This window comes from Cervus elaphus, chromosome 33 (genome assembly GCF_910594005.1).
Source record: "Cervus elaphus chromosome 33, mCerEla1.1, whole genome shotgun sequence".
Classification (NCBI taxonomy): domain Eukaryota; kingdom Metazoa; phylum Chordata; class Mammalia; order Artiodactyla; family Cervidae; genus Cervus; species Cervus elaphus.
The window spans coordinates 34,260,389-34,277,071 of NC_057847.1; the positions used below are offsets into that span (position 1 = coordinate 34,260,389).

The 16,683-nt window shown below is 37.2% G+C and overlaps 1 protein-coding gene across 5 annotated transcripts in view; it reads left to right on the forward strand.

Annotated features, from left to right (window-relative positions):
- Positions 1–16,683, forward strand: part of SLC38A11 (solute carrier family 38 member 11) — a 56,565-nt gene that overhangs the window by 20,705 nt on the left and 19,177 nt on the right. For 3 of the 5 annotated variants that reach the window (XM_043894898.1, XM_043894896.1, XM_043894899.1), the window contains exons 8-9: positions 13,659–13,729; positions 14,396–14,557. In XM_043894898.1, the coding sequence (XP_043750833.1) occupies positions 13,659–13,729; positions 14,396–14,557 (233 nt within the window). Of the gene's footprint in view, positions 1–939; positions 1,085–13,658; positions 13,730–14,395; positions 14,558–16,683 lie in introns of those variants that run through there. The other 2 variants (XM_043894900.1, XM_043894897.1) reach the window with 2 other exon arrangements.

The following is a 16,683-nucleotide window of genomic DNA, read 5'->3' on the forward strand; positions in this document are numbered from 1 at the left end:
TTGGATAAACGAAATGGCAGATGGTCCAGAACTCAACACCAAAAGAAGAAAATGGAAGAGTCCATTCGTTCAGTAACCATTTACTAAATGCTTACTGGGTCAGTCACTTTTTCTGGTGCTGGGGATGTGAAGATCAGTATTGCCCAGTCCCTTTCTGCAAGTCTCTTGTAACTTATTGGTGGTGCGGTGGGGTGGATAAACATGTAAAAGATAACCTCAGTAGACTGACAATTAAGAACAGGGTGCCGATGGGGACATGGAAGAAAAACCCCAGCTTCTTTTAAGTTGTTAACCAGGATAAAAAAAGGAAACAAGTCTGGAAAAACACAGAAGTTTTTTGTTTGTTTGTTTGTTTTTTAATATCAATTTTGAGTAACCGTTGGGGTGGAGAGGAAGGAAGAAGAAGTTTTGGAAATGCAAGTCTGGAGTTTAGGGAGATTGTATAGAGACAAGATTTATAGAGACAGCACGTAACAATAAAGTGAAGAGAGGTATGACCCATGTAGAACTCCAGAGGTAAACCAGTTTTCCCTTGAACAACACAGGTTTGAATTGCTTGGGTCCATTTATATACAAAGTTCTTTCAGTGGGAAATAATACTATGGATCACAATTGATCGAATCCAAGAACACAGAACTCAGATAGGGAGGATCAACTAACTAAAAGTTATACCTAGGTTTTTGACTGCTCTGAGGGTCAGTGCCCCTAAGCCTTGCATTATTCAAAGGTCAGATGTCATAATCTGGAGCTCACACATCTGAAATTACATTTATTTTCATGGAAACCTCGAGCACTTGCAGTTAGAAACAAAAGAATAAGTTCTGATGTTTCGAGTGATACCCAGGAAGAATGTTCCTGGACGGCTGTATGTGTTCACGCAGACTGCAGTTGTCTGCAGGACTGACTCAGAGGAAAAGTGAGCTAGGGAGCGAGGAAATGACAAAGTGCTGTCAGCTGATGCGGAGCTGGGGAAGTGGGCAGAACTGCTCATGTCACTAATAGCTTGTGGTGTGACAGGAAACACGGAGCCTTTGTTTGTGTGCCCGCCAGAGCACTTAACTTCCGGATGCGGCTGGTTGAAGAGGTTAGTATGTAAAGCTCTCTTAAAAACGCAGGCTCTACTGAGATTGTATGATTTGGAAGGTGCCTGTGTTTAGCTGAAAAGGGTTTTTGCAGGTACAACATGTGATGTCCCACCCTCCTGATTGGAGGTCTGATGGTCTGGTGATCATAAGCAGTCCCTCTGCTGCTTGCTTTCTCCAGTCTTTGAAGACTAGAGATGTATTTGGTAGGACTTGCTGTCTACTGCTTTACCTTATTATTCCTCAGCTGCTATAATGATAAGGACAAATATGTCTTTTAAAATAGGGTGCAAAGCTTGAATCCAAGAATCCAAGCTGAGATACTTTTGCAAAATGAATTTAGCCCCCCACCCCCAAACCACCCCACACAGAAAGAAAAGGCTTCTAAAAATTTTATAACATCTCTCTGGATTTTTCAGACTAAGAGGAACAGTCATTCTTGTAAAAGTATTTACAAACTGCTATAAGCGAGTCTCTATTTCTGTTAGTATTAAAATATATTAAAACACTAGAAGCACTGCTCCTCAAACAATCTGAACCTTATAATAAGCCTTCATTATGTTGCCATGATGTATTTGAAGCTTTGTAAGATGTTTTAAAAGAACTTGCCTCTTCCCAATATTGCTTTCATTTGGATTATTTTTCTCAAAAGAATATTCACATAGTTTTACAACATCAAATATTATAAATTGCTTTTAATTAAATAGAACTGCCTCCTAACCAAATTCTTTCCTATTTCAGCTGTTCTTTTGGCATTTACATTTTTATGTCTAGGTAACGTGCTTGTAACTGCTGTTTAAGGATTCTGACTGTTGTCCTATGGTAAATGAGGACTGAGCTCTTTTGAATAATTTTTCTTCTTCTACCATATCATAATGTGTGAAAACAACACAATTTTCAAAATTTAAAAAGCAAGAAATTTCAGAAAATCATCTATTTCTGCTTTATTGACTATGCCAAAGCCTTTGACTGTGTGGATAACAATAAACTGTGGAAAATTCTGAAGGAGATGGGAACACCAGACCACCTGACCTGCCTCTTAAGAAACCTGTATGCAGGTCAGGAAGCAACAGTTAGAACTGGACATGGAACAACAGACTGGTTCCAAATAGGAAAAGGAGTACATAAAAGCTGTATATTGTCACCCTGCTTATTTAACTTATATGCAGAGTACATCATGAGAAACCTTGGGCTGGAGGAAGCACAAGCTGGAATCAAGATTGCTGGGAGAAATATCAATAACCTCAGATATGCAGATGACACCACCCTTAAGTGGCAGAAAGCAAAGAAGAACTAAAGAGCCTCTTGATAAAAGTGAAAGAGGAGAGTGAAAAAGTTGGCTTAAAGCTCAACATTCAGAAACCTAAGATCATGGCATCCGGTCCCATCACTTCATGGCAAATAGATGAGGAAACAGTGGAAACAGTGGCTGACTTTATTTTTTGGGACTCCAAAATCACCACAGATGGTGACTGCAGCCATGAAATTAAAAGACTCTTACTCCTTGGAAGGAATGTTATGACCAACCTAGACAGCATATTAAAAAGCAGAGACATTACTTTGTCAACAAAGGCCTGTCTAGTCAAGGCTATGGTTTTTCCAGTGGTCATGTATGGATGTGAGAGTTGGACTGTGAAGAAAGCGGAGCACCAAAGAATTGATGCTTTTAAACTGTGGTGTTGAAGACGACTCTTGAGAGTCCCTTGGCCTGCAAGGAGATCCAACCAGTCCATCCTAAAGAAGATCAGTCCTGGGTGTTCACTGGAAGGACTGATGTTGAAGCTGAAACTCCGATACTTTGGCCACCTGATGTGAAGAACTGACTCATTGGAAAAGACCCTGATGCTGGAAAAGATTGAGGGTGGGAGGAGAAGGGGACGACAGAGGAAGAGATGGTTGGATGGCATCACCGACTCAGTGGACATGGGTTTAGGTGGACTCCGGGAGTTGGTGATGGACAGGGAGGCCTGGTGTGCTGCGGTTCATGGGTCCGACCCATGAAGAGTCAGACATGACTGACTGAACTGAACTGATTTCTTTTCTTGTATTTTTTTTTCTAGAGTCAAGACGTGTTTTTGGTTCTGTTTTGAATCATGTTTCATTCGGTATTCAGTTTAGCTTTTTAAAAAAATTTTTGTTTTTTTTTTTAAGCAGTTTTTAGGTTACAACAAAGTTAAGAGGAAGGTACAGAGATTTCTCACAAACCCTCTAGTCTCACAAATGGATAGCCTCGCCCATTATCAGCATCCTCTACTAGATGGTACATGGGTTACAATTGATGAATCTAGGTTAGCACATCATATTACCCAAAATCCTTAGTTTACATTAGAGTTCACTCTTGGTATTGCACATTTTGTAGGTTTGCACTAATGTATAATGACATGTATCCATCATTATATAAACATGCAGTGTATTTCACTTCCCCAAAATTCCTGTGTGTTTCCTCTATTCACGCCTTTCCTCCACCCCTAACCACTGGAAACTGCTGATCTTTTTACTTTCTCTGTAATTTTGCCCTTTCCAGTTGCCTTTTCAACTACAGTTGAAGTCATAGACTAAATAGCCTTTTCAAAATGGCTTCTTATTCAAGTAATATGTATGTAAGGTTTGTTCATGTTTATTCGTGGCTTGATAGCTCATCTCTTTCTCATACTAAGTAATATTCTATCATCTGGATATACCAGAGTTTATCCATCAACCTCCAGAAGGATTATCTTGGTTGTTTCCATGTTTGGCAATTAGGAATAAAGCTGTATTATATTGGTGTGGCAGGTTTGTGTGTGGAATATGTTTTCAAATTCTTTGGGTAAATACTAAGCAATGTGATTGCTGGATCCTATGATAAGAATGTGTTTAGTTTTGTTAGAAACCATCAAACTGTCTCCCAGAGTAGCTGTACCAGTTTGCATTTCCACTGACAGTGAATGAGAATTCCTATTGCTCCACATTCTCACCAACGTTTGGAGTTGCCAGTGTTCTAGATTCCGGCCAGACTAATAGATGTCCTTTTTTTTTTTTCTTGTAAGGGGTACAGTGGTATCTCAGTGTTGTTTTAATTGGCATTTCCCTGGTGACACATGGTTTGGAGCATCTTTGCATATGCCTGTTTGCTCTCAAGATATCTTCTTCAATGAGGTGTCTGTTAGGGGATCAGGGGATCTTTGGCCATTTTTAAATTGGGTTGTTTGTGTTCTTATTGTTGAGTTTTATGTGCTCTTTGTATATTTTGGAGATAATGAGTCCTTTGTAAGATGTCTTTTAAAAATATTTTCTCCTCGTTTAGCTTTTGATTTGGCTTAATTTTGTTATTCCTTTTCCAAATGCTCAAACATATAAGATCATCCGCCAATCTTGTTATTTTTCACTAGAGACCTCCTTTCAGAACCTTTGTCCTCTTTCTTTTCTGGATAGAGTAATTTCTCAGTTTGCTGTCCCACTGTCTTTCTGGGACTTCCTCTCACCTCTATTTTGTGTTAGACACCCTACATTCAGTTTCTCAAATCCTTCTTTTTTCTTTGTGTTGTCCTTTTGCTAGAGCATCCTGAGTAGCATCCTGGTATGTCTGAGTCCTGCACACACAGGGCTTTAGCAGAGATATTCAGCTCTCTCACGTCATTAGCTCCCTCTGTGTTGTTGTGCCTTTTTCCATTCTCAGCAGTTATGAGTGACATTCTAAGCATCCACTTCCCTTTTTTCAAAATATCTTCTTTCATTGATGTCTCTTCTTCTGCCATCCCCTCCCTGGGGATTTGTCTTCCATTTAAATTCCTTTGGTATCATTCTAGTAAGGTCTGAGACAAGAAGTTAAGTTCATGTGTCCCATCCACTGAGTTTAATTGGATGTCCAGGTTTAACACTTGATTATTAATTTGCCTGCAGATTTAAGTATAAATCCAAGCATTTTATTTAAAATACATTTTCCTCTTTAGGAAAGTTATTCCACTGCGCCATGAAAAACAGCAGACAGAGAGACTGGGGGGATAAAAGAAGAACTACCTGGATTAGCACTTAATTGAAAGTTTGGGGAAAAGATTTCTGTGTAAAAAAAAGGACTAAAATAAGATTTTATATTACTTTGCTAAATATTTCTTTAGCTACCCCCCAGCCCTGCAAAACTGGGAATCAATTACCTCTGCCTGTTATTTGTGCATTCAGTGAAGTTACTACATCTTCAATTTGGTAAAAATTAATTTTCCATTGCTTCCAAAGACTGTTCAACACACACACACACACACACACACACCTGAAGATTTTATATGTGCAAGGCCATATCACCTTATTGAAATAAAACATAGGTCCTCCAAATAATTCCTGAAAGTGAAACTTTCAGTTTCCTAATGTAACAAGATAAGATAGCTTCTATCTCTCTATGAAAAGGTAGGGCTAAGAGTTCAAGAAATGAACTTAAATGTCCCTGTAGTTATTTATATATTTAAGGATGCTGATGATGAAATGCATAAATATTCTTTCATAGTGTTTCCCCGTGGTGAAATACAAAAGAAAAACATTTTACTTTTGCAACATGGACGGAATAAAATGCTTTCTATAATCAGAAAATTGTATAACAAAAAAATAAGAATAACCCTTAATGTGTGTGTGCATATATATAGATACAATCTTAAAATTTTTAAAGTTAATGTTATACTTTTTTCCCTCTCAAGTGATAAGTCTAAGATGTTATCCAAGTGGTGATTAAATAATCAGGCAATTTGCCTCTCTATCCATTTTCGATGTCAAATATCTTAAGGTTCGATGAGTGCCCTCTTTTATTCAAATGTTTAATTATCTTCCACTGGTGGTAGTCACACCACTGTAGCAAAATTTATGTCACTACAGAGCAGCTCCCCAGCTAAGCTTGGGAAACTGACTCTGGAGCTCAGGTATAAACCCTGGAATGAGGTGAGCAACTCCGAGGACCCTGAACTTGAGTGGCCTTCTGCAGCTGGAAATTGCACTAATTTGGCCGGCCCGGTTGTGAAGAACATTGTTTGGAGTATGGTGGGTGGGAGAGAACACTGAATATTTACTGTGACTATCCAAAGCATAAATGAACCTTTCATCTTTTTCATCATTATCAAAACCAGTTACAGATATATCGTCTGTTATCAAGATTAATCATTCACTTATTTAAAATAAGAATCACTTGCCTTTCTCATAGTCCCTTCATTTTCTACAAGAGTATGAATACCATGGTAGACATTGCATTTCATGCACTTGCAGGTCCTTCCACCCAGACTAAGACATGTATTATTACTTTAGTGGCAACATGAAGAAAGGGAAAAAGAGCAGAAGGAGCCCCATCTAACCCTGGTTGTCCACTAGATACCACACTTTTATTCATTTTCTCATAGCCCTTTTAAAAAATACTTATTTAGTGGGCTGCATGAGGTCTTAGTTGTGGGGCAGGCACGGGCTTAGTTGCCCTGCAGCATGTGGAATCTTAGGTCCCCAACCAGGGATTAAACCCAAGTCCCCTGCATTGGAAGGTGGATTCTTAACCACTGGACCACTAGAAAAGTCAGATATATAAAATAGAATTAATACTGTCTCTGTTCTACAGCAGAGAAAACTGAAACCAGTGTCATTAAGTAATCTGCTGAGAGTCAGCCTGCTAGTATATCATAAAGGTAAAATTTAAATCCAAGTCTGTCTGACCCCAAAGCTCATTTTTTTTTCCATTTCAGCTTGCTGTAATTATGTTTTTTCTTAGTTGAGAGAAAGTTCTTTCACAATGGGAATTGAGTTCACTATTGTTCTAGTTTTCCCTTATTGATAGTATTAACCACAATTTTATCTATAGCCAGCAGGAATGAAAGAAGCAGGCAGGAGCCAAATGGGGATTAAAAGCTGGTTTATTCATCATTAGGTAACACTGACGCTTGCTGAAAAGACGCTGTTGACATCAGTGGACTAATTTCAAAGCTGTTGGCTTCCACTGCAGACTCTAGAAATACACCAATAAATGTGGTTGGTTTCAGCTCTCAAGGAAATGAATCTTTATGGCACCAACAGAAAAATCTAAACCAAAAAGAAATCAGAGAGCAGTTCTATGGAGGATTCTTCAGAAGAAAATTAGCCTCTCTTTGTGCAAAAGAAATACTCCTGAAGAGTTGTATGTTAACTAATGTTAATTTCATTTTGAAAAATCATTTGAAAACCATTTCTACTTTACAGGTAACTTATTGTGAATTATTCTTTAAAATTAAAAAAGGGAAGTGCTCATCCTATAACCTAATCACTTTGTAAAAACAGATTGTCTTCACTTGATTCACACTTAATAATATTTCAATATGACTACTATGTACTGTGTTTTCCCTCTATCCCTATTCATAATGAAAATTTTGATTTGTTTCTCAGTATTTTTTTTGCTTTTTTGTTCTTTTTTTCAAATTTTTTGGTAGCCATGGTTCTTTCTAAGTTAACAAAATATTCTTGTTTATTGTTACATTCATCTCCTCCATTCTTCTACCTGCCTCTCAGAAAGTTCAAGTGGCTGAAACTTATGATGTAAGCTACAATACAAGAAAAATGAGCCCTCTTGAAGTAATTTCTTTAACTCTTTTAGACCATTAGAAGGTAATTATGTTTTCTGCAACAGAAAATACCTATAGAACTCCATTTAGATCTCTTTTGTCCAACACAGTAGCAAACAGCCACATGTGACTATTTTTTTATTTTACAATTTTTTTATTGAAATATAATTAGTTTACAGTGTTGTGTTAGGTGCAGGTGTATGGACAAGTGATTCAGTTTTACATATAAATGTCTGTGTGTGTGTGTATATATGTGTGTGTGTGTGCGTGCGTGTGTGTGCATTCTCTTTAAGACTCTTTTCCATGGTAGGTTATTATAAGATACTGAGTAGATTTCCCTGTGCTATACAGTGGGTCCTTGTTGTTTACTATTTTATGTATAAAAGTGTATATGTTAATCCCAAACTCCTAATTTATCTTCCTTTACATGTGACTATTTAGATAAAATTAAATGAAATTAAAAATTAATTTGCCCTAGCCATAATTTTAAATGCTCAGCAGCCACATGTGTCTAGTGGTCATCATGTCGGACAGCGCAGATGTAGAACATTTCCATCAGCATAGAAAGCAATTGTAAGGGAGCAAAATTTGCCACCCCGAAATATGTTTCTTTGGCCAGCGGATTATTTCAAGCTGAAAACAGTCAAGACCTGGAAGACTCAGGAAGTGCCTTTGACCTTCTTCCTCACTGCTTAAGAGAATTTAGACAGAGGGACATTCCTGAAATAGAGCTATCCCCAGAGATACCAGCAAAGAGTATGTAGTAGGTGTGGAGGAGAAACTGGGCAGGGGCTCCTCAAGGCCCAGCAAACATTTGTTTACCAAATATTTACTTTTCCATCTCCATGTGAATTGCCTTCCTTACTTTTGAAGTCCCAAACCACTGCCCCCAGCAACCTCTTTTATCTTTAACTGAAGATGGTATTTAAGGTAAGGTTTTTGGCCATTTGGGCAGTTTCCCCTGGGTCTCTCCTTTGTATTGGTCATTAATTTTTTGCTTCATTTTCTCCTGTTACTCTATCTCCTGTCAATTTAATTCTTAGAGCAGCCAGAAGAACCTAGAAGAGTGGAGGAAATTTTCTTCCTCCCCAACACCCATTGTATGATGCTATTCTAGATTATCATACAGAATAAAAGATATTTGACCTCTTTGTTTTGTCTTTTTCCCCGCAGCATTTCCAGTGGTCATAACAGTGATTGCCACACTAAGTGTTCAGCAAATTAATATTTGTTGAAAATTGAATGAATCGAATGACTTTCCAGCAGGAGGAACATAATTTCAGTCATAGAATGTGGAAATTTAAGGTTAAAAACTAGGTTCAAATTCAAAAAGCTTTCATTAGAAAATATTGTACAATTATATAAAGTTCAGAAAGCAGTAAATTGAGCTAGATCTTTTTGAAACAGTTTTCTATATTTGGTTCCAGTCTTTATCAGCAATGAACTATCATATTTAAAAGTCAGTTTATTTCTCTTTCCCCAGAGGTTAACCATTATCCTTAAGTTGGATTCATTTCTTTTTTCCCAGACATAACTATTATTCTTAAGTTGGTTTGAATCATTCCTGTTCATGCCTTTGTACTTAGGCTATGCATTTCTGTATTGGCAATAGTATTTACTTTTTGATTAGAATGTTTGTAAAATATACATAAATAATCATGATGGTAAAAGAAAAATGTACATTCTCTAACATAATCACTATTTTCTCCTCAATATTGTATTCAGTATATTGGGCTGGCCAAAACATTTGTTCGGGTTTTTCCATTAGATGTTACGGAAATCTCCGAATGAACTTTTTGGCCAACACAATATTTCCATTTTGATCAAATTAGCGCTGGGTGACTCTTTTTAATTGCTCTATAGCACACAATCTCATGCTTTAGGAATTTAAATTGTCTGCTTATAAGCTTTGATTGCCTTCAACTCTACTGAATATTGCCAAGATCGTCTCCATAGTGTTTACAGTTTTTGGTTCCTCCCGTAATAATTGTATCTTGTTCTTTCCTAGCAATTTCTTAACATTGCTATTATTGAACTATGTGTAAAATGATTTTTTTGAAAGTGTATTTCATTTGAGTTTCTCTAATAATTAAGGAGGGTGAGCAACATATAGCATATTTGTTGCCATTCTCAATTCTTTTTCTATCAATTAACAGTTGTCTATTGTTCATTGGAACATTTTTCCTTATGTTATGCAGGAGCATTTAATGTACACTGGATAATAACCCTTTGTTGGCTATATGCAAGACAAATTTCATCTGTCAGTTTTTAGCTTTTCTTTACTTTTTAACTTTGAATATGGATTATTTTACTGTACATTTTATGCATGTTCTGGACGTGTGCTCAGTCCTGCAGTTGTATCTAACTCTCTGCGGGGCTCATGAACTGTAGCCTGTCAGACTGCTCTGTCCATGGGATTTTTCAGGCAAGAATACTGGAGCAGATTGCCATTTCCTTCTCCAGGGGATCTTCCTGACCCAGGGCTCAAACCCACATCTCTTGCATCTCCTGTATTGGCAGACAGATTCTTTACCATTAACGCCACCTGGGAAGCCCCTATACATTTTATGTTTACCTTCTATTAATTTAACCAGGTTTATCAATTTTTATCTTTATAGTTTTTGCTTTTATAGATTTAAAACAAGCTCTGTTCCATCAATATTATGTTTTATTCTTTGAAATTAAATATTAGTTTGGAGGGAATTGACATTACATGATGTCAGTTGAGTCTTCCCATTCATAAATATGGTATATCTCTCCATTTGTTTGTCTTTCAATAAAATTATATCATACTATTAATATTATGCATATTTTTTAGTTTTTTATCATTGCCATTTAAAAAATGTTTTCATTTGTGTACATCAATCCTATTGATTTTCGTGTATCGAGCTTGTGTCCAGTGAAATTGCTGAATGTTTTTATTAATTCCAATTGCTTGTCAGTAGATTCCCCTGAATTTTCTGTGTACATAATTATCTTGTATCCAAATTTATCACTTCCCAGTGATTACATAGCTTATCACTATGTGTTATTTTATTGCATGAGCTAGGAAATCCAGTAGTATATTCTGGAAGCAGTGATAGTGAACATCATCTAGTGCATGCCTTTAATTGTAATATTTCTAAATTTTCACTTTTAAATATGTTATTTGCTATAGGTTTTGGTATACATTCTTTATTAGGTCAAGAAAGTTCTGCTTTAATAATAACTTGCTTAATATTCTTGTCAGAATAAATACTAGATTGTGGGCTTTTCTACATGTTTTGAAATGGTCAGTCATAAGCTTTTTATTCTCCATTAATCTGTTAATGTGATGAATTATACTAATAGATTTTTCTATTACTGAACTACTCTTGCACTTATTGGAAAAACTCCTCTTAGACATGGTTCTTTCTCTTATACATTGCTTGATTGCATTTGATAATATTTCATCTTCCATTTTCAGCATCTGAAATCAGAGCCATCTATGCTTTACATTCTTATCCACACTGGGTATCAAGATATCACAAAGTATATCAAGAAACTTTCTCTTTTTTTGTGTGTGGAACTATTTTTCTGGCCTTCCCATGGCTCAAACGGTAAAGAATCTGCCTGCAGTGCAGGAGACCAGGGTTCAATATCTCTATCGGGAAGATTCTCTGGAGAAGGGGATGGCATTCCACTCCAGTGTTCTTGCCTGGAGAATCCTATGGACAGAGAAGCCTGGGGGGCTACAGTCCTTGGGGTCACAAAGAGTCAGACATGACTGAGCAACTAACACACACATTTTTCTGGAACTCAATCCCAGGCTTATTTATAAAAGATTGGAAAACCATATTCAGTGTCTCCTTCTCTTTCTAGATTTGGACATATTTTTCCCTATATGTAACATGTTTTTGGTATTTTTTCCTCTTATGAAATCAGCATCATTAAGATGAGCACAGAGAATCCAAAATTATTGTAGTTACTATTTCTCCATCTTATCTAGGAATTTCAAGGAACCATATGGACTAGGAAGAGCGTTTTAAACTGAAATGAATGAAGAAAAATAAAACTCGTACTTTTTTATTACTCATATAAGAGTCAAAACATAGGGTACCACCACAATCTGTACTGAAAGGAAAAATTATCACTAACATGCAAAAACCCTAACAGGAGAAGCAGATCATTTAAAATATTAGAAAGTTAAAAATCTTCAAGCTTCTACAGTTATTAATGCTGCCTTTTCGAAAAAAAAATCTTTTTAAGGACTATGGGCCAAGTGTATATTTTTCCACATTAACGTGGGAATTTGACAGGTATGCTGCTATGGGTAATGTTCACTGCAGTCAGATCAGTGGAGGCAGCAGGTGGCAGCAGCTCCCACTCAAAAATCTCTGAGACTCAGCAAGCCTTGTAACAGCAGGAGGCCTCACTTGTATGCTACTTAGTTCTTTTGAGTTTGTAACTGCTCATTTCAAATATGCAAAGCAGTGACATAATGCATAAATCGCGCTAACTCTGACCAAACAAATGAGACATTTTTTGTGTCTGCCTTGAGAATGAATCACAAACTTACAAAATAGATGGTTTTACACCTGGTGCCTTTCTACTTTCTAGGACCCTTCTTTCCTGTCCTCCTCTTCCGTCTTTATGCATTTTGGGGGTCTCACTCAAGGCTTTCCTTTTCAGGGAAGCTGGCCATACTTTTGGACCTTTGCTACCTTCTATTAAATGCAACTGAATAATGATAACAATGTTCAGACATAAGCTGATAATACTATTAACCATTTATGGAATACTTACCGTATGCTAGGTTCTCTCCCAGATTTTACATATTTTTCTCATTTAATTTATATAATAACTCAGTGAATTAGGCATTATTATTATTATCCGCATTTTATAGATGTCAAAATTGAAGCACGGGGACTTCCCTGGTGGTCCAGTGGTTAAGAATCCACCTTGCAATGCAGAGGACGTGGGTTCGATCCCTGGTCGAGGAGCTAAGCTCCCACATGCTGCAGAGTGGCTGAGCCCAAGCTCCACAACTATTGAGCTCAGGTACCCCAGCAAAGAGTCCATGCAGCGCAAAGGAAAGATCCCGTGTGCTGCAACTAAGCGCCAACACAGGCAAATAAATACATTTGTAACTAAATTAAAAAAAAAAAAAAACTGAAGCACAGAAAGTATTTGTCTAAGATCACTAATAAGTACATAGGACCAGAAGATCAATACAGACTGGAGCCTGTGTTCTTCACTGTTCATCAAGGAGACCAATCTGTGACTATAGCCAGGGTGGCAGATACTTTAATGACACCAGGAAAGAGGGTTATTCAGGCAGTTGCAAGTGCATATATTTCTAAAACCTCTTTGAGAAGTGTGTACACAGGCGGGAATTGGAAGTGACTGACAGCTCAGTAAAGAAGAGATGGACAGACCAAAGAGGCAAAGCTCAGCTTCTTTACTGACTGTGGAAGCTTGACCAGATGTGTCATCATCCAGAGCTTGACTTTCCTAATGCTTTCAATGGTGATAAGAATACTTCAGTGTTGCTGTGAAGATTGAGATAGCATAGGATGGTTCCTGGAACATCGTTAAGGACCTTTTCAATTAATATTAGTTCAGTCCACCTTTCTCTATAAAGTGTAGTGCCAGCTGTGAATTTCCTCTGGGTAGGATGAGCCTGGAAGAATGAGTTAGAAGGAAATGAAGGGCAGCACTGATTAATTGAGGAAGAACTTTGCTTTATTAATGTTATCTTCCTCATTGAGTATCTCAAATGTGCATAACAAATGTTTCTTATTAAATTGACAAACACAGTGACAGTATTAAGTAATCTATGTTAAATATGTGAAACTAGATTCTTTCTAAGTGTATTTGGCGTACATGTTCAAGGAGCAAGGTTAACAGATTACATCAATATTCCTGGGGAATGTATTTACAATTCAGGAAGATGAATGAGGACTCCTTATAAATTTCTGACTTGAAGATGTTCAGCTTATAGCGTGACATCATTTATTGTTTTCTTGTATGCTTATGCCTGTGTTTGTTTAATCATTCTTCAAATTAACCGATTCTCTTCTAGACCAAAAACAGAAGATGCTTGGATATTTGCAAAGCCCAATGCCATTCAGGCTGTTGGTGTGATGTCATTTGGTGAGTACATGGTTTCCAAGGTCCTTTCTCAATGAGGGGTCTTCTGTACCATGAAAAAGTGCTTTGCCTCGTATTTGTGTCTGGAAAGCAGATGTCTTAAGTTTTAGACTTCCTATTAGCAGCGTATGATCCAGTTTGTGCCAGCATAAAATTAGGCGCAAACCACTCTCACTCATCACTAAAATTTGCTTCAATTTTAACAAGTCTTTTCCTCATGCAGAAAACTCATTAAAGTCTTCTTGTTTCTTAACTTGAAAATCTAGCAAGTGTTAACAGACTTCTTCCTTGCATACAAAGTATTGTGAATTGGCCAGGCATCTAGAGTGACTCTGTTATATCCCAGATGGGAAAGGAAGCCCTGGGCTGAAAATATGGTGTTGTTTAGATTTCCTTTAAGATTGGAAAGGCCACTAGGAAATGGGAGAGAAAGTTGGATAGGCCTGGTTTATATCAAGAGTGACATGAAAAGATCACATGAGCCTAATACAAATGAAATTTCTCATTCCTACAGCTGTTAGAAAGATTATTTCTGGCATTTCTAGTAAATTAGTATATTTGAACTTCAATTCATTAGTATTTCAAAGTAGCATATGTCTCTGAATTTTCCAAGGGAGAAGAACTATGTGATTTGCTTTAATAATGCTTTTTTCCCCCCTTGTATTGCAGCATTTATTTGCCACCATAACTGCTTCTTAGTTTATGGTTCTTTGGAAGAACCTACAGTAGCTAAGTGGTCTCACATCATCCATGTGTCCACCTTGATTTCTGTATTTATCAGTATTCTCTTTGCTACGTGTGGATACTTGACATTTACTGGCTACACCCAAGGTAAAAAGAGAAATTCTATCTTAACATATTTTGGTGTTCGTATGGAGTGGTGCTATCACTTCTCATTTATTATACCCAATGCTCTACTTCAAAGTAGAACACATTCCTCTACCTGCCTCCCTTTCCTAATTTTCTCATTTTTAAACTGCTAAGCTTTTTCTGTAGTCCATTCTCCTTCCTTTGATGGTTTCACTTCAAAGCACATGAATTCTGGCTTCCCTCTCTACTAGTCCACTGCAGTTTCACTTTCAAAGACAACAGTATCCTCTCAACTCATCAGGGCTAACAATCTTCTTGGTTCTGATTCTCATGGACCTCTCTGAATTACTTAACAGTTCTGAGGACTCCCTGTAGAGAAAAGAGTCCAACATATCATCATTCACTCCATTCATGTTTTTTTTTTCCTCTGAGTGCTTCCACTTTGCTTTCAAATCCTATCTCCTCTCCTTCTTTTCTTCTGTTCATCCAACAACCAAGGACATTTCTACTTAGTTGTTCTACTCTTGCTTTAAAAATGCAAAATACCACCTTTCCCACAAAAGCAGCCCATTTCCTCCCACCTCCATTCTCACCCTAGGGCACTGAATTCACTTCTTTTCTTCTGTTCATCCAACAACTGAGTGGTCATCTCTTCTGTGTCCATGACTCTTACATTCACTCATCTATGTAGTGTGCTAGTTAGGGTAGTCTGGCAGCCAGCTAAATGCCGTGATTCATGCATTCCATGGCTTTTGCAGGTCTATTATTGCATTTGACCTTCAGACAACCCTAGGAAGGTAAGTGGAATAACTAGTTTTACCCCCCTGCTTAGAACACAAAGAGGCAGAGTAACTTGCCCAAGCTGGCTGGTGACAAAGTGGAAAACACGGCTCCTGACTCTCAGTCCCATTTTCTTTTCATTCCGTCTTGCTGTCTACCCCATTTTGGCCACATATAACCCACTAATAGCTGTCTCTTAGCCTCTAGTTCTTCTTGGCTTACTTTTCGGATGCCTTTGAGGTACTCTTGGGTGAATGGTGCATTGTTCCAAATTTAGGTTACAGGTGACTATGATTTTAAGGAGAGATTTCTCAAGAAACAAAGAAAGATGACTTCAAAAAAGAGTGATTAATATCATAATCCCAATGCTATCAAAAATATAATACCTGTGTGTGCCATTACAGTATAATAATGAAGTGACCTTGAAAGTCTTGATAAAAATTGTTTCAAAACATTGCCATATATCACTAAAGCTGCACAGTTTGAAAGACAAATGGCCTTTAGGCTCCAATCTCCACAGAATCTTGGCTTCAAAATGCCTTTTCTCTAAGACATAAACCCTTTCTCTTAGTCACACCTTCCTGGTGTTTTTATCAGTAGTAATTGTTCAGATATAATTAAGTCTTTACATAACAAAGCTGACAGGTTGATTTTGGTCTTTTTTTTTTTTCCTTTTCTAGCTATAATTCCCTAAAATACGCTTACAGTCAAGCTAGAATAAGCTGACACTGTTTCTTTAGGCCATTTTGCCTTAAGCAAATCCAGTCTGGTTTGTGCACACTGCAGGCTTCTTTTCTCTCTCATTACACAAACTCCAGCTTGTGGGGCAGTGAGAAATCTATTGTTCTTGAGTTTTCCAGTGACTTTTGAAAAGATGCAGGGCCCGTATTTTAGTGGAAGTTAGAGAACAGGGAGCTTGAGTCCTTTTTCCTAGAGTGCTGGAATCTTCTGTCAACCTTGAACTAACCACGACTGCCACTCTTGCTTTGTGATTTAATCTCCTTCTGCCCAAAAAGGACACTAGAAATTAATGTACATTTACTCCAGTTAAAAGGAAGGCGGGGAAAATAAGACTTAAAGAAGTCTTGGGAAGAAGCAAGTCATTCAATCTTTTAATGAAAAAGAAGTATACAGAGGATTATTATTAATTTTTTTATATATAAACAGTGTGGTAGTGTGTGACTTTTATCTAATTTTCTATTCAGTTTAACTGAAAACTATGACAAACGTTTTAAAATGTAAGTATTTTATTTAGGAAATAAACAACCCCAAATATTTGTTTCTATATTGGGAAACTTTTCGTTGACATGATCTGTGCTCTCATTAGATCCTGTATTTCTTCACATGTGTCTAACAAAATAGTCTCT